This window comes from Lineus longissimus, chromosome 6, assembly GCF_910592395.1.
Source record: "Lineus longissimus chromosome 6, tnLinLong1.2, whole genome shotgun sequence".
NCBI classification, from domain to species: domain Eukaryota; kingdom Metazoa; phylum Nemertea; class Pilidiophora; order Heteronemertea; family Lineidae; genus Lineus; species Lineus longissimus.
Window position 1 is genome coordinate 10,163,101 of NC_088313.1, and position 24,494 is coordinate 10,187,594.

Here is a 24,494-nt window from a genome sequence, read left to right on the forward strand (position 1 = left end):
TAACTTGGCCACCAGGGGGCTAAAACGTAAAACATAAAAAGTGTGATATGTCTCTTATTAATGATCCGTTTTCAATAAAAGTTTTATGGTAGGTTATCCTAGCAAGGATACATCACATATCATACGGGTTTTTGATTTGACCTACTTTTCAAGGTCACAGAGGTCAAATGGTGTAAATTGGCCGTTAGAATGTAAGATGGCACGTTTCTAAACTGCAGTGACTATTGATCCCAAATTTGGTACACATTTACCCCTTAGTCAGGTGATCTTAGGGACCGAAGTTTGGTCCAATATGATTCACCACTTGACCACCAGGGGGCAAAATCCAAAAACCTTAAAAATGTGATTATTCCTTAACCTCTTGCCCGATTGCCACCAATTTGATATCATGGGTACATCTAACCACCATACAGTATATGTCACACAGGTTTTTAATTTGACTTTCTTGTCAAGGTCACAGAGGTCAAATGGCGTAAATTGGCCGTCAGGCCGTAACTATGGCACGTTTCTTAACTGCAATGACTATTGATCACAAATTAAGTACACATGTACCCCTTGGTCAGGTGATCTCAGGTACCGAAGTTTGGTGCGATCTGATTTGCCGTTTGGCCTCCAGGGAGGGGGCCAAATCCTAAATTCTTCAAAATGCCATTATTCCTAGTAATTACTTGCCCGATTGGCACCAATTTTATATCATAGGTACATCTATTTCTAACAACCATTCAGTGTGTCACCCGGGTCTTTGATTTGACCTACTTTTCAAGGTCACAGAGGTCGAATGTACTGTAAATTGGCCATTTTGGGGAAATTGTAATTGCTTAGACCTACATCAAACCTGACACTACATGACACAATACCATGCTCTTTATCCATCTTTCCTCCACATGAGGTGAGCACAATGGCCCTGGCCATTTCATTACGATTATTTGCATGAGGGGCGAGGGGTCTGTGGGTACGAACTTAAAAACGTATGGAAGAACAGCCCCTTAGTGATAAACATAGGATAACCAAGAGGCAAAGACATAGCCGGTGCATGGCTGAGACATGTCAAGGTGTCAAATGTATACAACCTGTCGAATTCCTGCAATAAATTCCCGGAAAGATCCATCCGTATTGGGAGGTCTGCCGTGTGCCAAATCGTCGGGCGGGTATTGCATGACGTATGTATTGTAATCATGTTAAACCCTAAGTATTGAAATGCGAAGTGTGGACCACGTGCGCTTATTTACATCATGTGACCTGCAATCGTGGATAGAATATAACATTTGAAAGGGAATAAATCTGCAGACCGGGGTCGGTGGGTGTCGGGTGTCGAGTGTGATCAGGCATCTGTGTGTTTTTGGCTTGCCGGTACGGTGAGTCTATACAATAGCGCAATGTCCGTTGTCCGTCGTCGTCCGTCGTATCATATTTCAAAAACAGTGGCACGTTTCTTAACTGCTAGGACTCAAAACATTTTATGCATGACCCCCTAAATCAGATGACCTTTGCCGTTTGAGTGTAACTGTGGCACGTTTCTTAACTGGTAGGGCCATGAGATTGGAAGTTTTCATGCATGACCCCCTAGGTCAGATAATCTCTGACCACCAATTTTGGTCTGATCTGATTCTTGACTAGGCCACAAGGGGGCCAAAACTGAAAACACAACAAGTGTGATGTCTCACTCACTTATTGGTGATTTGTTTTTGATAAAATTGCTATGTGACGTACTCCCACGAGCCAGGATACATCATATAATATAGAGGTTTTTGATTTGACCTATTTTTCAAGGTCATAGAGGTCAAAAGGCGTAAATTGGCCGCTTGAGCGTACTGTGGCACGTTTCGTAACTGCTAGGGCTATGGGCTTGAAACTTTGTACACAAGACCCCCTAGGTCAGGTTACTTCTGACACTGAATTTTGGTCTGATCTGTTTCTTGACTTGAACACCAGGGGGCAAAAAGTGAAAACCTAGAAAGTGTGATATCTCGCTCATTAGTAATTCGTATTCGATAAAGTTTTTATGGTTGGTAGTCCCAGCAAGGATACTTTACATATTATACAGGTTTTTGATTTGACCTACTTTTCAAGGTCATAGAGGTCAAATGCCGTGAATTTGCTGTTTGGCGGCCTAACTACGGCATGTTTCTTAACTGCAATGACAATTAAGTTCATATTTGTTGCACATTATCCCAAAGGTATGGTTGGCCTAAGTTCATTCTGATTTGATTCACCATTTGGCCACCAGAGGCAATATCTGAAAACATAGTTAGCCTAATACGACTATCATATCAACTCAAAGGGAAACATTTCATTAGACATTGTAGGATCTGATGATTTCTTCTTTGATTCAGGCTGTACAGATTTTTAAAACTGAAAAAAATGCCATAAATTTGGTGCACAAAAGGCGCCCCATAAACGTAAGTAGACCCAGGTGAAAAAAAGGGAAAAATCATGTATCAGTACTATTATCTGAAGTCAATTGGATTGAGGCTGTACAGATCTTTTGAAACTGAAAAATATATTTATTTGAAAAATGTCACATAGAATTTTTGTACTGAAGGCGCTCCATAATTGGTCCATAATCTAAGTCCAATTGAAGATAAGAGACATTTCCTTCTCAAGTATCCATTAAATAATGAACACAGGATAAACATTTTTTTATGAAATTATTTCGTTCTCATCATTCAATACCCTTTCAGAAGATGATCAGCTGATTTTCCTATTAAATTATAACAACGAAGACAGTGAATTGTGTAAACCTATTTCTAAATGTATTTCCCTGTGTTTTCAAAACCGGAAAACGTCATCTTATTTCTAAATCCAAAGACGTTTTCTTTCGTATTTTTAAAGACATCTATTAGCTTCGCTAGCAATTTTTAATTGCCAGCGAAGCTTATGGCTTACCGTCTTTCTATCGTTGAAACCATTAGGAAAGTAGTACGCCGAAAATCATGTAGGATAACCTGATCACCCCGAAGGCGGAGTTTATATACAGCTGCATGTACATAGAATAGATGACACGTAGTATCTTTTTCTCTACCAACGTACGAACCTTCAATAAAATTTGTTCATGCGCACGGATATGTAGTGCTTGATCCCGCGTAAGCTAAAACTTAATGATTACAAAGTTAAATACTTCTAATATGCAGGTCTAAAGTCTCGAATCGATTATCCTAACCTGTCCAATTTGGTAATAAAATCCCGAGCGAAAAAATGAAATCGAGGAAAAATGGCGGATGCCGGAAAAGTGCATTGGTGGTTCATCCGCTTATCACCGGAAAGCCCTCGATCTTTACTTTTAGGGCGCTAAATTTCAAAATACATGACGTCATTCGAGGTATTTCCCAAAAAACATGCGTGCATGAATGAAACTTCTGCCGCGTTCACCCCTGCTGCTGGCCTTTCCACTACACGCTTTGCACTATATCGTTGTATAGAAGGCAACGTACAGAAAATAGAAGAGCTGTTGTAGTCTCCGTTTATTCCGTTCCTTCCCACGTGTATACACTAATGTTAGTCTCATGGGTTACGCACGAGACTAACACTGCACGCCCGGCTCATTTGATTATAAATGACCTAAATAACCTGCATGTGACATGGCTTATTCCAGACCATGCTGACCTGAGACAAGTGCACTTGTTGCGTATGGTATTATGTATCAAAGAACCACAACCTGATCATGAAGTCAAATCAGGACGTCAATTAAATAAGTTTGTATGTAGCAAGCAATCTGATTGACATGTCTGACACACTGTTACTGTCCACCAAGCGAAGCTATCATAGCCGCCAGGCTCTAGTTTACTATTATGTTCACACAACTACATTAATGCTTTTCTTTAAATTTCTGTATAATGATAAAAGGAAAGACCAAAACCAGAAAAGTAAACTAAGAACATTTAGAACTTTCAAAAACACTTACATGTTTTAACCTTATCTTGACACTGTTAGAAATAGAACAATCACCTCCAAGTTAGCCAAATTTAGACTGAGCAATCATGACCTCGTGATTGAACAAGGTAGACATTTTTGCAAAAAAACTAGATAATCAATTATGTCCTTTTGATTGTAAATTGGTGGAAGATGAGTTTCATTTCTTCACTGAGTGTCCAAACAATGCAACCTTAAGAAAAGACCTCATTTCAAGTCTAAAATTAAATATTTGATATTTGAAATTCTCAATCAGATTTTATTTCATTAATGTCAAGTTCCGACAAGCAAACTGGTATCCAAACTGCCCTCTTTATTAAAAATTCATTTACTATAAGAAAAGAAGCTCTTCAGAAATCTATTTAAAATATTTCATAAATTATTTTTTTTTTGTATTGTATATCTGTGTATAGTTGTACCTATATGTTTTTGTACTGTCGATTTTTTAACTTGACCTACTTTTCAAGGCCATAGAGGTTAAACGGCGTAACTTGGTGGTTAGAGTGCGACTCGGGCATATTTCTTAACCACTAATGTTGTGAGGTTGAAACTGTGTATGCAATACTCCCAGATGACCTCTGACAAGAAATTTTGGTCCGATCTTTTTCTCAGCCGAAACTGAAAACACAAAAAGGCCCATATGTCCTGAACTATTGACTGTATCATCTCCAAATTGTATTACACGTACTTCCAATTGGGATCCATGACTTACCCGGGTTTTCTATTTGACCTTATTTCAAGGTCATGAAGACAGTGCAAATGTTGTAAATTTTACATTTTGGTGTAACAAAGGCACATTCCTCAACCAAAGTGCCATTGTGCCACGGGCCATTTTCATTCATCATAAGCCAGGAAAAATTGATATTCTACAAGATCCGTGGCTCCAGGCAGCGCCTTACTAGTTAATCGGTATACATGGAGAGGATCGATTTTGGAGGTCTAGCAGTGGTCAAATCGGAGTCGACATTGGAATAGCCCGATATTTCAGTCAATTTTTGAATGTTCCCTTTTTGGCTCACCGTAGGGTAGTATATACAATACCGCAGAGTCCGCCATCCGTCGTCTGTATCCTGTTTCAAAAACAGTGGCACGTTTCTTAACTGCTAGAGTTGTACACATAATTCCCCAGGTCAGGTGACCTCTGTCGCTGACTTTCTGTCCGATCTGATTCTCGACTTAACCACCAGGAGGCGATACCTCGCTTATAAGCGACTCGTTTTAGCTAAATTTGTTATGGTAGGTACCCTTGGCAAGGATACATTTCATAACATCCGGGTTTTTGACTAACTATGGCGCGTTTCTTAACCACTTAAGCTATGAACTTGAAACTTGGTACACATGATCCCTCTGTCAGATAACATCCGGCACTGAAATTCGGTTAGGAGACAAGACCACTAATGAATATTCATAGGTTGGAGGGTCGAGGCCTATCTATTAGACGAGTGCATGTTTTTTACTCTCAAGTACATATTTGGAGAGGTATTGAAAAAATATTTGTTGTGGCAAGTCTACAGATATAAAGAAATTATTTGATGAAAAAATTAATTTCGAATTTTGCTAATTGGGTAATAGGGGGCGTGTTTTGAGTTTTTTCTGCCAGTTGGCTGAAAAGAGTGGAAATATCAAAGTCTGTCTAATTTGTCGATTAAAAAAAAATTTCCGTGGTCAATCACCATTTTATTTTTCACCATTTACTTGCCCGACTGTCCGGAATAACATAATCTAAATTTCAGATTCACAACACCACGCGTTCTTTGATGCGTCGCGGTCAAACATTGACAATTTAACTGCTAAAAGGCTTAAAAAATCAATTGTGGTCTTGTCTCTATTTACACTACATTTTGGGTCAATATAGTGAAAAATTTGAATGTGCTCAAATCACTCTAATTCATTTAGAATATTGTATTGCTGATGATTTAAGGTCAAAACAAGCCTAAATAATGAGAAAAAAACTTAATTTGACCCAAATAAGAGTCAACCTAACCCCGGTCTAAGTTCGGTTTCATTTTTACAAGTCTTGTTGTGTTGCCATTCATTTTGTAATTTCTTTGAAACTACTTAGGCCTTGATTCTGAAAGTTGTGCCCTAAGCAGCAAAGATATTCCTAAATCACATCCTAAAGTTTCAGCTCCATAGCTTGCTTATTCTGGCCAGGGCAGGTCTTTGAATTTGGTGCTGTTGGGTGCAAAATCATGACTTTTTGTCGATTTTGTCCTCTTTCGTCGCTTTGGCACAGTTGTACCACTCTTTGAAATGTCTCTCATTTCTCCAAAAATGTCCAGATATGACTTTCCTTTGTTGGAGAGTTGTGGGATGTCATGTACATTAGTTTGAAAAAAATCTCAAAATGTTAACCCCTGAAATGTACCTTCATTGAGACAAGACCACTAATGAATATTCATAGGTTGGAGGGTCGAGGCCTATCTATTAGACGAGTGCATGTTTTTTACTCTCAAGTACATATTTGGAGAGGTATTGAAAAAATATTTGTTGTGGCAAGTCTACAGATATAAAGAAATTATTTGATGAAAAAATTAATTTCGAATTTTGCTAATTGGGTAATAGGGGGCGTGTTTTGAGTTTTTTCTGCCAGTTGGCTGAAAAGAGTGGAAATATCAAAGTCTGTCTAATTTGTCGATTAAAAAAAAATTTCCGTGGTCAATCACCATTTTATTTTTCACCATTTACTTGCCCGACTGTCCGGAATAACATAATCTAAATTTCAGATTCACAACACCACGCGTTCTTTGATGCGTCGCGGTCAAACATTGACAATTTAACTGCTAAAAGGCTTAAAAAATCAATTGTGGTCTTGTCTCTTAGATCTGATTGTCGACTTGGCCACCAGGGGTGCCGAAACTGAAAATGAAGAAAGAGCGATATCTTGCTTAAGTAACATTGTACTTGTTTTCGATAATATTTTGATTGTGGGTACTCCAAGCAAGGATACATCATATGTCATACCCACTTTGATTTGACCTACATACTATACATATAGCATGTTTCGTAACCAAGATGAATTCCTAACCACCAACTATCTATACGGTGAGCACAATGGCCCCTGGCCTTTTCATTTGTGCAATATGCTGATGGAAACTACATTATTTACAGAGAATAAGAGGTGACACGGCAGCCAACTGCCCAATGGTCCTTTAATAATTATTGTGGTTTGTTTTCATTTCAGGTTTCATGACATGGACTGCAAACAGCATCAATGTTGCTTGGGTTGGCTTCCTTGATGCCCATTCCGGAATCACAAAGTACCATGTCTCAGTCGGATCAGGATTTTTTGACCATGATCTAACAGTAAGGTCAATGTTAAATGACGCTTTTAGTGCATTCATGATCGACTGATTGTTTAAACGTTATGGGGTGTAACGTTGAAAGTAACAAATACCTCTAACGTTATTAAGCCAAAAAGCAAAAAAAAAAAATTTGTTATAGCTGACTTGGCGAACTTAAGCTTACCAAAGTCTTGCTTAATAATCTAAAACACCTTGATTCAGATTGAACCGCACTTCACATTGTGAATTCACTGTGCACCAACGAAGCCTCGTTTTGAATTCAGCGGTCTGGTTAGACAGTAAAAAAACGCTTTGGCTGGTGCAAAATATGGAAGCTGTCATATGGTATTTTTTTAAATCACATTATTCATTGTTTGATTTGTGATGTTTTAGAATAGAAATTGTGCGCCTCAGTTTTGATCTACATTTTAGCTCCCGATCCCTGTCGCGGTTTTGGTGAAACAACCAATACCTCTAGTTCGGTATCAATTCCTAAAATTGAACTGAGCTCAAAGAGGTGGTCAGAACTTTAATGCGTTTTTCGAATGGTAACTACATCTTCCGTTCCTCACATCTTCCTTCAAAAGTGGTGCACTGTGTATTCCGAAATATGCCTGGACAATTACCATGGGTACTATGATTATTTCACGTTTTGTCCTGGTGTCTTGCATTTTATTTGGAAGTTTTCTCTGGTGTAGAAATTGTAGATGCAACCATAATTTTGGATTTGGCTTCTCCTCGTGACAAAGAATATTGTTTTTCAGTTCAACACGCGACATGTAGTCGCACACTCCACCAATGGGAAAAATATGGTTGATGAGGGAATAGTGCAGTCAACTACAGTCAACACTGTGTCTCTTTCGAGCTACAGCCAAGTCTATATCTCAGTCTGGGCTGAGAATGGGGTAGGTACTTCAACATTCTATTGCTTGAACCCAGAACTCTGCCGTCTTACTCTACTTCACCGAACCTCGTCCTGGCCAGTTTTCAAACCTGTGGATTTAAGAGGGGAACCTGTAACTTGAACTGACGAGTTGGGTGTTGTATATCAAGTCTTATAACGACAGGTTATAACTTAAACAGGACTGTGTACTTCTGAGGTCACAAGTTGGCTTATCCTCAATCCTTACCGGACAACCGCTTTTCACAGTTGATTCTGTTAGGCTTACTAACCCTTCTTGGCATGCTTAAGAATGTCCCTATTGTAGAACATTGGTTTCTTCTTCAGGCTGGCCTTCTCAGCACTCCATCTCACTCCCTGTTCGAGCTGCTCCCTGGAGGGATGGTGTCCATTGTCCGCCGGTGTACCGCACACAGCTGCCTTGGCCATTGTATCTGTGCCCCTCACGACCAGGTCTGCCATTATGCAGATAGAACATGCAGCGTACAGACGTCAGGTATTTAGGTCCAGCAACTTTGTCATCGGAATTCCGATTTAACTTCCCATGCATGATACTGTGGTGAACTTTTGATCATTGTAGTCAGTTACATATTCTCGGTCTGCTTGCATACAAGATCTTAGCTGAGAATCATGAAAATACCTTATGTGAATTATTTCGACCTCTTCCGATATATTCAAGATTCTCAGTTAAGATCTCGTGTGCATGCACCAGTTTATTCATTACAACGTTATTGTAGGATCCTTAACTACGAATCTTACACCAATCTTATAAGGGATGTAAATGTTCATGTACACGAAACTAAATAAGAACTTAACCAAGAATCATATTCGAATATTATCTGATTGTTGTCTCGGTGATTATTGTTACTTATTCCTGATTCTCAGACTGTTATGATGGGGATAGCATAACGCTACTTGACACCAATATAATAATTGACCTTAGCCCCCAGTCATGTATGACTTGATCACTTGACTGACTCTCACATTCAGATTTAAAAAAAATATTCGGCGTAGATTCGGAAATAAGTTGTTAACATCAGCTCACTTTAGAAAAAGCGCTTACTTTTTGATGTGACTTAATGCCCTCTATATCGGTTATTGGGTTCCGATGCACAGGCGGGAGCTAGGCCTATTACAGGCTACCGTACAAGGAATGAAATGGTGTTTCATTGTTTCATCCTCCCCACGCCCCTCCCACCTATCACATATGGGGATATCCAGAGCAAAATGTTGAATGACTTATTACTAACTAGTTGACATCAAAGGTGTTATCATATGCAGCTTGGCTGTGGCCAAAATTGTCAGTTTCAAACAATATCCCTCAAACTCAGCCAAATCTTCGCTCGGGTGTAGATTAGAACTGTTTCGAAGTACAGCTGATGATCAAGAATACCGAAACGCCACTGATTGGATGTTCAAAGACAAAAATCAACGGGGTAATCCGACTCAAGCAGGGACCAATCTAGCCATAAGATGAAAATGCTTGATAGCACATGACTGAGAGAATCTGAACTTTCATTGCTGAGACTGACTTGCAGCCGAAACCGGTCTACTTTGCCTCTATTGGCGCTATCAAATGATGGAACTAAGTTTACACGCTTGAAACATAATTCCGACGCGACGGTATTAGGTGAGAGACACCCTTTTTTCTTCCTTTATATTAAGCCGGATGATATTGACACATGCGATCTTGGGGGGTTTCCAAGCCAAAGACCATCATTTGGGCGTCGTCTCATACTTCAGAAATCCCACGCTTGCGGATTTGTATATGATTGTGATGCTAAGCATTTTTAATTTTGATGATTTTAGCTCCAACAGACAACACGCTAGCTGTCTATGATGTGATTGACCTCAACTTCCCTGCTAGCCCGACAGAAGCTGATGATGTTGACTATTCCCCCTCCCGCTGCACGCTAGCTGCTGTCTGGAAGATAGACAATACGCAAGGAAGGGCACCCATAAGGTAATGCTAATGTGTTTGTGATGTTAATTTAGAAGTAATGTAAGCAACTGTTGACAGGGAGAAAATTATACTTCTTGGTCCAAGGATACGATCTCCAAGCCCTTGACATCATTGTTGCCTCATAAGAAAGACAAATTATTATTATCTTAACTCTTAATAGCAACTAGTCGTTAAGAGTTTGTAACCACAATTTGTCTTTGGGTGTTGTAGGTATGAATACAGTGTAGGAATAGCATCTAGCCCAAGTTCACCCAACGGAATCTTCAGTGTTGCGTTTGATCGATTTTGGTTTGATGCAGGGCAGAATACCCATGCTATCGTCACGCTGCCAAGAGGTATGTATCATGAGCTTAAGCCAAGACCTGTATAGCTATGTGGCCGTTTACTCGACCCTGAACGGTTGGCGATGCGTCAGACGGTCGTGTCATCAGCAAGGCCGGTCAGATCAATGGTATAAGTGCACTCGGCTTGGTGGACTTTGCGCAAAGCAAGCAACGCAACGCAAAGAGCGCAACTTGGTGTATTTTCCTATATACAATACACAGACTGGTCATCCTAGGATCGTAGTTAAAGGATAGCTCCTGGAATAAATCGTTGGCAGCCTTTTTGAACGAAACCAATGGAAATATATTAAATGAGTATTCCTCTTTACCACAAACCTTTTGAAAGTGGAAGAAATATTATAGTTCAGGAAGAAAAATTGATATTAATAGTGCCTATTTTACTGACATGAACGACGCCATTTTGAGTCAAATTTCCCTCGATGATGACGCGGTGTGTGCAATGGCAGTGATTGGCTGAAATTCCGAAGCACCGATCGTGCATATTATGGGCTTGTCACCGCTTTTCGCGCGTGCGCAGTGTGTGAATCCATGTCAATATACGTTTCTTCGCAATTCACATCTCTCTGGCATGTCTCAAGATTTCACGCAATTAAATCATTCTAATTTCGTTTTATTTGGACATTCGCGTAATATATTGATTGCTTGAATGCAAAATGCCTCGGTGCATGGTCCTCATTTTGGCCATCAACATCGGGTCCAGCTGCATCTTCAATAGCTTGAGCCATAGCGGCAAGCTCCCCCTCTTCATATTCCGGCTCAAACTGGTAGCCCTGTACACCAACATTTCCCCCTACATTCAAATCTTCATAACTCCCGCTGCTCATCGAAGTGTCACTGCTGTCAACGTAGCTTTTATCATCCGAAGCCGCCATGATAACAATACAATCACGATCTCAAAATATCAATCAGCTGACTGCTATTGTGACAATACTGACATGCGGTGAATTGCACACGTGACGTCACGACTCTCCAGTTTTGGAGGAGAGATCGCGAAAAAAGTGAGAAAATGGCGCCCTCCATAAACTATGTGTTCACTGAAAACACCTTTATTGGTACAAACGCAAATTTTTGTGCGATATACAGTCCTATATTGGAATAATAATGATATACGGAATATGCAGGTGCGTTAGTTTTCCCGATTATCGCTATAGCGATTTATTCCAGGAGCTATTGTCATTGCAAAAGTAGGCCAAACGCAAGCTGGAGTCGATCAAGCTAGCACACATAACTCTAGCACATACAAGCCATGACATTGAACTCCAGTACACATAAGGTTACACAATAATTTTAATTTTATAATATGGACTGGCGGCCGAGGCAATGGAATACCATTTTTAGTCACAGGTGATTCACTGGCAATAAAAAGGAACAATTATCTTGTCATATTAGGTTAATTTGGAATATGAGTTTGGCTAAGTTCATGGTGATAGATAGGTAGCACCAGCATCTAACCGAGCATATATTTGACCTTATGGTCAGAGAGGGCGCTACCAGTGCAACTCACTTGATGTTAAAGGAGCTTGTGACATTATGGTAGTTTGGAATGTCAATTTTGGCTGGTTCATGGGATTGATAGGTGGCGCTAGCATCTAACTGTCCATATATTGCTGCTATGGTCATACATAGAGGGGCTACAAATGCAAATCACTGGGACTATTATATTGTGACATGATATGGATAGGTGCCACAGCACGACGAATGGAAGGTATCATATATATATTGAGGTGAACAGGGGGCTGAGACCCGCACCACACCAGAGAGTAAATCTCAAAATCGAATCCATGACCGATGTACTACACCGCCACATTGAAGAGAATATCTCAAGAATCGAACCCATGACGGAAGCACTACATCACCCCATTGAGGAGTAACTATCAAGAATTGTACCTATACTTGAAGAGTTTATCCAAAGAACCGAACCCATGACCAACAATTACACCATCTACAATATGGAGGTACGGCTATTCTATGGCCGTATTCGCCTTCTGTGTATGCAACAATAATTTTACTGTTACATACACATCATGCTATGTACACATCCTCTTCTATAAATAATAGTTCTTATTTTAGAATGTTTGGTGATTAGACTGAGAAAATTAACGAACTTGAAACCTACATGTATATGGTGAAGGAAATCGTGGGATAAAATACAAACGGTTTCCGATTCTGTTTTCTCTTGTTTGTCTGATCAATAATAACATGATGCTCGACAATCATTCTTATTTTTATTTTTTGTAGGAAAGAAGCTTTCGGTCATGACAAAATATATCTTCTTCGTACGAGCCTGGTATGATGCAGACACATACGCGGAATTCACATCAGACGGCGTGTATCCTGATGTCACTGCGCCCGAAATAAGTACAGTCAGAGGAGTGAGGGTGAGTAAGCAATGAACCATCTCTCACAATTCTATTTTGTGCCTGCAAAATTTGACTGCATACAATGTTTATACTTGCATTAGTCTTTATAGAACTTTCATGGAGGCTATTTAGCCGGTTGAGGGTCACCTGTCCAAAAAGCCTGTCTAACGATTAAACAGGCGCGCCTTAACCGGCTGTAAGAATAGCCTCGACACAGTATTAGCTAGGTTCATATTCTAGAGGGTAAAATATTTTGGGGAAAAGATCTGAAAGAACTAACGGACAACTCTTGTTCCTTTAATATTTTTAGCTCAGGTGACAAAGTCCGCAAAGCTGGTAATATTACTAAGGGAATGGTGTCTGTCCTTCCTTCCATCCGTGTCACTTTTGGGCATTTTGTAACCGCAAAGCCTAGGCACTTCGTTGATGCTGCTAAATTAGGCGTAACCCAAGATGAACTCAGAAACCAAAAATCAGCGCGATCCGACCTAAATTAAGCGAATGAGGTCATCGGGAAGTTAAAACTTCATTCCTTTATACCTCGGTCCACAGAAGAAATATTGTTTTCACATCTGACCGATAATCTTTCATTTTTACCTGTAATGGAATTAGTTTAGTTTTCACCGCCAGTTGGCGCTACAGGCACATTTAACTGAATTTTTGACGATTCAAAAGCCCGGGCTATGACGTATAGTTGCGCAGTTGTATTCTGCGCATGGAATTGGCCAAGCAACCAGGCTGTATTTCAGCATACCCACTGTGACCAGTCTAAAGATTGAAGATTGATTCTGCAACACGGTGACCAATTTTCTGCTAAAAAGAAGACAAGCAGGCGACATTATCACTAGTTCCTTTCAGTGGGTAGTCATAAGGTATTTAGGGACTACTTTCAGAAATTAGTTCTTGAAAATTTGACCACAATTCTGTGAAAACGATATTAGAAGTGCACGCTCTGTTCGCGAATTATTTTGAAATAGAGAATTCCCACAGTATGTGCAGTGAATCGGCATGATTCTGTTTGCATTTTAGTTTTTATTACTACGATTCTTACATGAGTAAAAAGTAGACATTCCAAGCAACACAATAATGTTACTCCCATAAAAATTGATTCAAAATTGACGGAGCTACGGCATTCTGTTCGGCAATTGGCAGCGCTGATAAAATACATTGCATGCTAATGCATGCCAAATGGCACACTTGTTATCCATCAGGATTGCACCACGACATTCCTGATCCTTGGCTTTGCCTCAGTTTGCCCAAAACCTGACCACACCTCAAGAAAAGCTGTTCGTTTCGGACTTATCGGTTCCTTCGTGTAGGACGATATCGTATTCCGCTGCCGGTACTTGATTCTTGCGTCGAAGTAAGTTGTGAGTCTTTATCAGGAGTGCGTCCCAAAGTAACGGTGTCTCAGTTTTGGTAAGATTAGCGAATTTTGATAAAATTTTATTGGAGCTTTTTTCCCTTTAGGTAAAGGACACAAGAACACTGGAGGCCACTATTGATGTAGACTATAGCACCAGCCCATCCCAAAACTTTTTCAATTGGAACGAGCGGTTTAGAGACTTTAGTACTGAAGCCATTGGTTATTACAAGCTCATGTTGGGCACGTTTCCAGGAGGTAAGCGAATCTTTCATAAATTTGACAGCCCTCTTTTACCAATCAACAATATAGAATATTATACGCAAAAAGGAATATATTATAGTCAGAGAAAGTACTTATTGGAACCGCAGCTCCCTTCCATCCACCAGCTTAGCTTAACACATCACATTCTTGTCATTCAGGCCAGAATACGCTAAGTCTTCAAGATGTTGGAAGTTTGACGAATCAATCTGTCTCGGCTACCCTTCCTGTCGGAAAGAGACACTTCTGCTCTATCATGGCATACAATTACGCAAATCTCCATTACTGGGATTACTCTGATGGTTTCATTGTTGACACGGAAAACCCACTTCCAGGATATGTCATTGATGGTCTCGGTAAGAATCGTGTGGGTCACATACTCTGATAAAAGCAGGCCAGTTATAATGGTTCGATAAAAGCAACCAAATTCGATATTATTGATCGTTTTCGGATCTTAAAGCTGAACTGCATGCACAAAACCAGAGCACCCCATGTGGCAATAGTAAGAATCCCTGGAGAAGATTTAGATTTTTTTCTCTTCCATAATTCTCCGAGACTGTCCGCATCGTCCCACGGCTTGCTGGTTTGTGAAATCAAGCGCACCGAAGCATTGGAGGTCTACCATGTTTCAGGCCGTATTCAGAAGGGTCTTTCGGTCGTTTGGATTTCTTACTATTGCCGCATGGGGTGCTCCGGTTTTGTGCATGCAGTTCAGCTTTAATCAATAAGGTCACTGGAGAAGCCAATCATGGTCATACCGGACTGCATCATATTGACAATAGTTGTTTTTTTCAATAGTGATTGTTCAGAGTAGATTCAAATCAACGCGTTTACAGGAAGACAAAGGCACACACTTCAACTAAAAGGAATTGTGTCGCTTTGGTCATGTTGGTTGTTGTCTTTTATGTTTCAAGCCGTCCTTATTTTTAGGCTCTCATGATGTCGAGTACCAGAATTTCACAACAGAAGTATCAGCGAACTGGCACGGGTTCTTAGACCGGCATTCCTTCGTTGATCACTATATATGGTGTGTTGGAAGTAGCAAGGATTCTGGGGAATGTACAATTCTGAGTGAGACAAATGTAGGCCTTACGACGAAAGGACAAGCTGCAGTGTCAGTCATGGCAACTGGTAGGTCACGGATTCATCTCTTTGAAAAGAATAACCTGCATGACATGTGGCTCATGCTGTCGGTTATATCTAATTATAATGTAATTATATCTCCTAAAGAAAGATTATCAAACTTTATATTGTGTTTACAAATTCTATCCTTGCATGATTAGTGAAAGGATGCATTACCTACCAGTAAGGTGCGATATGCTTATACCAGGTTCCAGGAGTTAGTTAGATCTAATTTGAATCGTTGAGAATTTGGAGGCTGTCCGTGGAGGGTTAATATACGTCATAGATCAGGTTCTATTGTTGGACACTAAACAAAGGTAAACATGTGGTGAGTGAAGTAAAGTCAAATGGAAGAAAACACACGCTGAAGGGTGTCCCCCGTTAGTAAGTCCGACATCCTAATAGTCCGAAGTATCATGAGTCCGACGATGAAAAAATCATTTTGAAAACGTACCACAATTCCGACATTCCACAAGTCCGACATTCAGAGCAAGGTATCATAAGTCCGAAGTACCACAAGAACGACCCCACAAGTCGGTCGTTTACAGAAAGGTGTCATATGTCCGATATCTCATAAGTCGGACAATAATGAGTTATCACTGGGATTTATTTGAAATTAAAGTTCTCAGCATCATTAAATCTCATTAAAATAAAAGGCGGGAAATTGGTAGTGCTGTGGGTGACTGCCCTTCCACTGACTTAAAATGAATGGGAAGTTGTTGGTCAATACAATACCAATGTCAACTCCTTTGGTGGTTGCCATTATCTCTGATTTTAGAGCACATTCTGATTGCCTCATCAGAGCAGTAAACATTTATGGCATGTTCATTTCATATCTTAGGCCGAGTGAATTGATTATGCAACCCAGGACACGAATCTTGTTCATGTCCATTTCATTCGTATCCAGCCCTGATTGCAGTGATGATGATAAGTTAGAGCAAGTTAGATTTCATTGGAGCCCTTTAACAGGCACTTGTGCAGACATGCATAAACCTAAAGAAGTGCAACTGGTGCCATGATAAGAAGGAAGAGTTGCTACCAACGTACATGTGAAAAAATATTGTGTATATCGTTGCACCATAAAACAAAAGGATTTAAAAAGTGTATAGTTTTTATTGACTCACTCTGTATAGTATTTGTATGTCTGTCTACACAATAGCAATGCTGAACTCAATGGCGTGTATGTAATGTATTCACGCAATTAGAAAATTTTATAGTCCATTACAAATTTCAAGTATTTAACAAATGACGCAGGCCTTTAAGCATGATATTCGACTCGGTCTTGAATAACTTTTCGACCAATTGGTGAACTAGACATATCAGTTTTTATTTTTTAAAGTTTAAAAAACGTTTTTTTATACAATACACATCTTTCGGACTTATGGTGGTTCGGACTTAAGGTGCTCGGACTTGTTGGGTGTCGGACTTGTGGAGCAGCGAGGGGAATCCACTGAAGTGGCCTCCAGTTGTCATAGTACTGGCCTCCATCAGTAACTGTATGTACACATCGCAGACACTGGAATGAACACTACATTTCTTGCGTGTCGAGGCATTATATTATTCCGAATTACCTTGTACCCTGTATGAAGTTGTCCTCAGAAATTCACCTAACTGTGGAGCTTTTTTTCTGTTGCCGTGAAATATAGCTGGGGACATGTTCTGATGGTACTGTAAAAGGGGTTTCATTTTCATCTCGGGTATATGGCAGCACCGTCCTTCGGATGGTAAAATCCCGAAAACTATATTTTGCGCTGAAAATATAGATTCGACACATTGCTGAAGTTGATTTACTTTGCCAATCTACTTCAGACTTCGAAAAATGAGCAAATTCCACCAAGCGGTTAATGCGGAGCTAGAGCAATTACGTGTCAAGTAATAATATATAGACTGGCAATCACACGAGCTCTGAGAGGAGTTTTGGGCAAGGACACATCAGAGTCTTTCAAATAAAGAGTTTGGTCATCACGGCAAGTTTCCTTTGATCCCACAGCTCTCTCATGCAATTAACTAAAAGCCATGATGAAGCCCTTTTTCATTAAGCTACAAACTGAGCTGAGGAGCAAAACAATGATGGAACGACCAATATTCAACGAAAAATATTTACTCTGTACATGAGGTGCACATTATGATTTTTCGGGTTACTAATACGTACAATATAGATGATATTGATGAGAACGATCTAAGAATTTTGGCAGATCTGTTGATTAGCTGCTAATTGCCAAACATCAGTTCGGCAAACGTCAAAATTCGGCAGCGATGCCGTTCGAGGAATCCCCCGTTGCTGTTAACGGCAACGGTTGCTTTATACAGCATCGCTCGGATGCCTCATGCGGCATCCCTCAGCTTCGGGATAACTTCGGGGCCGAGCGCTGCCGATCGGGGGTTCCATTATAGATTAATAGGGGGCAGCTGGTATTGATCTAAATATTTACCCAAGGAAATGTAAGTCTATCCACGCATTTTTGAAAATTCTCAATTTTCAGAATGGCCTCCACTGAAATGTGGCGTCAGACCAACTGATGGAGGTTCAATTCTAAAACACTTCCTCAAATACAGCTAATTAATACGACCTGTCTCATGTCCCCGTCTTGTAAGCTCTGGCTCAGCAGACGACATGTACTGCAGAATATTCTGGCGCAAATTTGTGTGTAAAATATGTGTTTTTTTAAATTTCAGCAGTAACAAAAAAAACCCGGAATTAATCGAACGATGCTCACATGATTTTCAATGCTGTGGTGTCAATTTTCACCGAAAGTGTCACTTTACGCAACGGTTGCCTCAGACGGCATCGCTGCCGAATTTTGACGTTTGCCGAACTGACATAACAATAATCAAACCACAATTAAACTGCATTCTCTCATCTGTTTGCAATTTGTTACAGAAAAATCCATAATAAGGTTGTAATTAATGGCAACATATACTGTAAATTATTACTTATGAGGTGACTCAAAAATTACCTTGTACCCTGTATGAAATTGACATCAGAAATTCACCGAACTGTGGTTGATGTACACATCATGAATATTTGTAAGGTTTAAGCCTATTTTCGTGTTCAACAATATTGGAACGATATACCTCACACCACTTTGCGCTTGTGTGCCAAAACAGCTCATCGATTGGAAAATGATCCGCTTTCTAATCTAAATTAGCTACGAACTGGGCTTCAAAATCACAAAACTATCAAATATGCCATTAAATAACAGTTATAATAAATTAAAAAGAGGCCCATGGGCCTGGCGCTCAGCTGGATGACCTAATAGTAATAACATAGGACTGAGGGTGTAAAGTAGTAAATGTCGGCTTTATACTACTATTTGAAGGTCAAGAGAACACGTTTTCCCACTAAAATTTCAAATGCAAAGCTGCCAGCTGGATGAAATATGACTGAACTAATCATCCATGGCATGTAAATATTACAGGACGCAACAGAAGATATCCCTAGTTAAGTATGTTGTATCGGTAGCTTTACAGACAAGAAGTGTCAGAGAGGATGTGACTTCTCCATGGACAACTGTAGTATGTCCAGGCTGGGTTGTACGTGCTGTATCCAAGGATACAAAATGCTGTCTGTAATTGAGAGGTATCCTGATAACAGAGGTCAAAATAAATAGAAATGAGCAGTTTGGGACTAACACAACTGTCTTTTTTTTTGATAAGGTAGAGATTACAGGAGTCAACAAAATTAACTTTATTGAGAGAAATTGACCTGTCCTGCAGGTGATTGGAATTTACAAAGGGTCGTTTTTCATGACATTGTGCTCTACTGCGTATTCCTAGTGAGTCGATCGGGAACCAATTCTTTTTTACTAGCATTATACCCGTGGCACAGGCAGGTTTAAATGGGCTATATCTTGAATAGATTGAATTGCGATGAAAATCTGATGCAATATCAAAGGAGCAATATCGAAGAGACAAATTAAACAAACCATTTGTCCAAAGACTCGGACCTAGCTGTGGCGTGCTGTATGCGTGCATAAAAAGTATATCAATTGGTCCGATAGAGATGATGAGGTAATGTCAATATGCCTCGTTCCTTAGTCAGCAATATGCACCTTTTTATACAGAGAAGAAGAAGGAGAACTCAGATAGGCCTTCACATGTCGGCTTCCAAATGGCTCGAACCAACTGTACTATCACTGCTATAACTTTAAAATGCGTGCTCCTCCTACATGTAGCAATGTCTCGGGCAAGGCAATTAGTTGACAGGCAAGCTAGAAGTTCAGCACCGTGAGCAGCTCCTTGATAAGGCTGTCTCACCTGATAGATACCAAAAGTCCATCTGGTGGTTTCTAATCCTGGTAAAGACGTCGTTACCACCGTATGGACCATTTGGTTGATTGGTGAGAACTTCATCAAGTCTTGGAGGCAACGGAGGCGGACGCACTTCTAAATTATGAAATGCTGGTGCAAGCAAAACTGGTGGCGGTGGTATGGGCGGCGGAGCAGCGAACAAAAACATCCTAATTCTCTCCATGGTGAAAGTAGCCTGAGGCCAAGCGACTGCTGGCCAACACAAACCATGGCAATTAAATGTTATCAATAATCAATTCAATTTCGGACAAAGGAATGATATTTTATTGACCATTTTTAATGGGTGTCTAATCATGTCACCGCAGGGATAAGGCTAGACGCATAAAAAAGGAAAATTACATGAACCTTCCAATATGGGCGGTCTATTGCCATTGAATGCAATTATTCAGTGCAAAGATCATTGTTATATGGCCGGCCTCCATTCAGAACTTGGAACGCAAACGTGCTCCACGTGACATGTGAAGGCCTATTAGATTAATCCTACTACGCGTCCATGGACGTTGGTTTTGGTTCCCGTCCGTCCCTTACGTTCTGTTATGAGACAGACCTATTAATGGGGCACGTCATCATCACGTACAAAGACGTAATGACGACATTTTCATGAGCTCAGAAACTATTAATTTCAACTTAGCCATGTAGCCATGAATAATTTGAATAATTTCCAACAGAAATCTATATGAAATATGCAATATTGGTGAACAGTGTGCCGTTTGAAACAACAGAGCGTCATCGTTTTCTTCCAACGCATTTCCTGTAGGCCCGAAGTGAAACTCGGCCCTTTTCATCAAATTTGGTATCTTATGACAGGGTAGTTGTAAAACAAGAAACACAGAAACGAAACAGAAACACAGAAACACAGAAACGAAACGCAGAAACCAGTCTTGTGGCGAATTCTGGTCTGCAGACTCCATCTTGTTGCCACCCGCGAACGCGGGTGTAACTAAAACTGGTATTCAGTCGGAATGGAAGGAGGAATGCTCATTTCCCAATACCCCTTTTAGCCTCATCAACGTGTGCGCAGATTGGCAGCATCCGGCCTTGATCGTGCCAATACACTACATGTATGTACTACACAGCGTAAATAGAAAATAGTCCTTCGAATAGCGAGTCCTGTTCTTTTGTACATTCCATGGCCTGTGCACGACACTAGGCTGAACTTCCCTACTGCAACCTCATTAACATAAACAGATATTTAAAGGGACTATTTAAAGGCAGCAGCTGGGCAGGCAAGATTGAGTTACTCCAAGTCCAAGTCTAGTCCCCCCCCCCCCCCCACTTTACTCTATTCTAGTCGCCAAAATTGGTCTCTCACGTCTCACATAACGTCGAAATGATTCACCCATGTACTGGTACCGTACCTTGCATTTAGTGCTGCATCAGACGGGATTTGTAGGATGATCCTGGTACTTCATGTAAATTGAACACTACAAGGCAAGATGTTGCACTGCACCTTCATTTAAAATAACATGCTGTAGGAATCGAATCGAACCTACCAAAGTACTACACCACCACCTCAAAAGACTTCACCCATATCGTGCCCCCCCTCCCCCCCCCCCCCAAGTTGCTCCATGTATCCCCTCAACAACTCTATTGCATTCCGGCTGGCCGCAACCCACCAACCTCAGATTTTACTTTTAAACGACAATAACAACGGATTGGGCAAGGAAAGTATCGGCGTGCCGCTTGATTCCAACTTTTATGAAAACCCGTTTGATTTTCGTTTCTGTGTTTCGTTTCTGCGTTTTTGTGTTTCTGTTTCGTTTCTGTGTTTCTTGTTTTACAACTACCCCTTATAACAACGGAGGTGTCCTCTTAGAGAATCCAGTCAGACCTTTTGCACATATTACAAAGAAATGCCTTGACTACCTGAAAATACAATCTATTCGGCATTCCCAAGGTCAGTTTTGCTTGCAGCACGAATGCAAAATGACCAGTTGCTCTTAAAGGGGTACCTGTTTTAAGTGCAGTTTCCGCCAAATGTGAACACTGCAGTGGCACAAGGCATGAATTGCCTTGCCCAAGAACTAAACAAATATGCTTCTATATGATATGTGTTGAATATGAATAACTTGATTCTTTCAGGATAAGAATATGCATGATTTGCAGTATGTGATTGACGCTGAACATGATTATTTTGCACAATTGAGGCGTTCTATATATTTCGACGTATGGGATGCTAAGTATGACACAATTTGAGCAGATTGTCATAGTACCTATGATATTTCTAGATGGTCGTTCAAGCCTTTCCTTTTGAGGAAACCTGTGTTGTCGGGTATCAGGAGACGTGTAGGAGGCTGCAGTTTTATCATATGTTAAAAAAAAGCTGTCAGGGTAATGTCAACCTTACCTTAAGGTCTCATTAGGAAGGGTTTTTTTGTATTCATGCGCGGCCAAGCCCTAACCGTAGTTCCTAAAATCATTGATTACTCGGTCCTCACAGTATGTCAGTGTTGATTCAGCAGTTGTTTTGGCAAAGACATGTTTTTTTGGAGTTTCTGAAACCTAGAGCGCTACTCAATAGGCGGCTAACAAGAAACTACGCATTTACTATTGCTGCCGACGTATGTGTACACTGAACTTTGGATGTGCGTCGGCCCCGTGTTGAAATGCCGTCCAGTGCCAGTTGGTGCGTTTTTCGCTGATTTGTGCGAAATTCAACATATCTCAAAAGTTCAATGGTTGACCCTCGATTTTTTTTGATTTTTGTGTAGTGTAAGCAACTGTCTTTCATTGGGGAATGGTCACTGTAAGAATTATTCAGGAAGAAATGTATAATATTTGGGGTTTTTCGTGATTGTCCGACCCAATTGACAATAATGCCATTTGGGATGGTGAACAGAGCTAGGAGCAAATGCCATGCTTATGATTTATTTAAAGAAATAAAATGCCCGATTTAACATCCTGCAGAATCAGGGGAATCGGGCGTTTTCAGTGACATACGACACAAATGGGTTGTCCTCGTGCAATCACTTTGGAAACGCATTTTAAAATAGATGTTACGTCATGTTAATGGGGCGCGTCATCGTCGCGTACATTTGGGAAAAACTCCCTAACGAGACCTTAGCATGCAATGTATTTTATCAGCGCTGCCAATTGCCGAACAGAATGCCGTAGCTCCGTCAATTTCGAATCAATTTTTATGGGAGTAACATTATTGTGTTGCTTGGAATGTCTACTTTTTACTCATGTAAGAATCGTAGTACTAAAAACTAAAATGCAAACAAAATCATGCCGATTCACTGCACATACTGTGGGAATTCTCCACTTCAAAATAATTCGCGAACAGAGCGTGCACTTCTAATATCGTTTTCACAGAATTGTGGCCAAATGTTCAAGAACTAATTTCTGAAAGTAGTCCCTAAAGACCTTATGACTACCCACTGAAAGGAACTAGTGATAATATTGCCCACTTGACTTCTTTTTAGCAGAAAATTGGTTACCATGTTGCAAAATCAATCTTCCATCTTTAGACTGGTCACAGTGGGTATGCTGAAATATAGCCTGGTTCCTTGGCCAATTCCATGCGCAGAATACAACTGCGCAACTATATGTCATAGCCCGGGCTTTTGAATCGTCAAAAATTCAGATAAATGTGCCTGTAGCGCCAACTGGCAGTGAAAACTAAACTAATTCCATTCCAAGTAAAAATGAAAAATTATCAAAAAATATTAGGCCAGGTGTGAAAACAATATTTCCTCTGTGGACCAAGGTATAAAGGAATGAAGTTTTAAACTTCCTGATGACCTCATTCGCTTAATGTAGGTCGGATTGCGCTGATTTTTGGTTTCTGAGTTCATCTTTGGTTACGCCTAATTTAGCAGCGTCAACGAAGTGCCTAGGCCTTGCGGTTACAAAATGCCCAAAAGTGACACGGAAGGAAGGACAGACACCATTCCCTTAGTAATATTACCAGCTTTGCTGACTTTGTCAGCTGAGCTAAAAACATTATAATAGGCATGGAATATGACTTCTAAACAAGTGAACATCTAACCACAAAAAACTAGACATTTTGCAGTTTTCATGTTTTTTTTTCGTTTTTTTACCGCGAACGCGAAATTAAACCTGCTATAACACTAGTTGTGGTCGGTCAAATTTAATAAGATATAGATATCCCATTAGAAGACAATCAATGGAACCATGTGATAACTTTAGATGGTCCGTTAAGCATCGACAACATACTAAACTGCTAACCACAAAAATATGTGATGATGTGGAGTAAAAAACCCTTTTCAAAAATTATTTTCGAACCAGTGCCATCACTTCTCCTCAAAACTGTCGAAAAGCAAAATGCCAGACATATCTCTTTTCATATAATTGCTATCTTTTACATTACATCCAAATAGTTTTATAGAGATCAGTGACTTTGAAGCAGGCGTTTGCTTTAAAACGGGTTGTTTGTGACAGCCATGTTCAGTGGATGGAAGAATTGTTCAAAGTCCAGTTTTGTGGAATTGGCTTGGGTGTAGCACGTGACCCGAGAGAGCTCTGTACCGACGCGCGTCTTCCGAAACAGGCGGCAGCTTTGATGCTGAAGCAAAATACGTTCTCTAGTTGCCCGACTCTTTATTTAAAAGACTCTGGTACGTATAAAGTGAAAAATCTGCACGATCAGAGCATATTTTGCAAGTTTCGCTTCTTACAGACTGGAGACATAGCTGAAGTTCTTCGAATGGCCA

General features: G+C 40.3%; 1 protein-coding gene across 1 annotated transcript in view; it reads left to right on the forward strand.

Annotated features, from left to right (window-relative positions):
* Positions 1-8,002: 8,002 nt before the first annotated feature.
* Positions 8,003-24,494, forward strand: part of LOC135489960 (uncharacterized) — a 34,991-nt gene continuing 18,499 nt past the window's right edge. Inside the window, exons 1-8 of the mRNA XM_064775597.1 lie at positions 8,003-8,098; positions 8,422-8,590; positions 9,904-10,057; positions 10,268-10,392; positions 12,640-12,779; positions 14,232-14,382; positions 14,547-14,741; positions 15,316-15,516. Of these exons, the coding sequence (XP_064631667.1) occupies positions 8,003-8,098; positions 8,422-8,590; positions 9,904-10,057; positions 10,268-10,392; positions 12,640-12,779; positions 14,232-14,382; positions 14,547-14,741; positions 15,316-15,516 (1,231 nt within the window). The remainder of the gene's footprint in view (positions 8,099-8,421; positions 8,591-9,903; positions 10,058-10,267; positions 10,393-12,639; positions 12,780-14,231; positions 14,383-14,546; positions 14,742-15,315; positions 15,517-24,494) is intronic.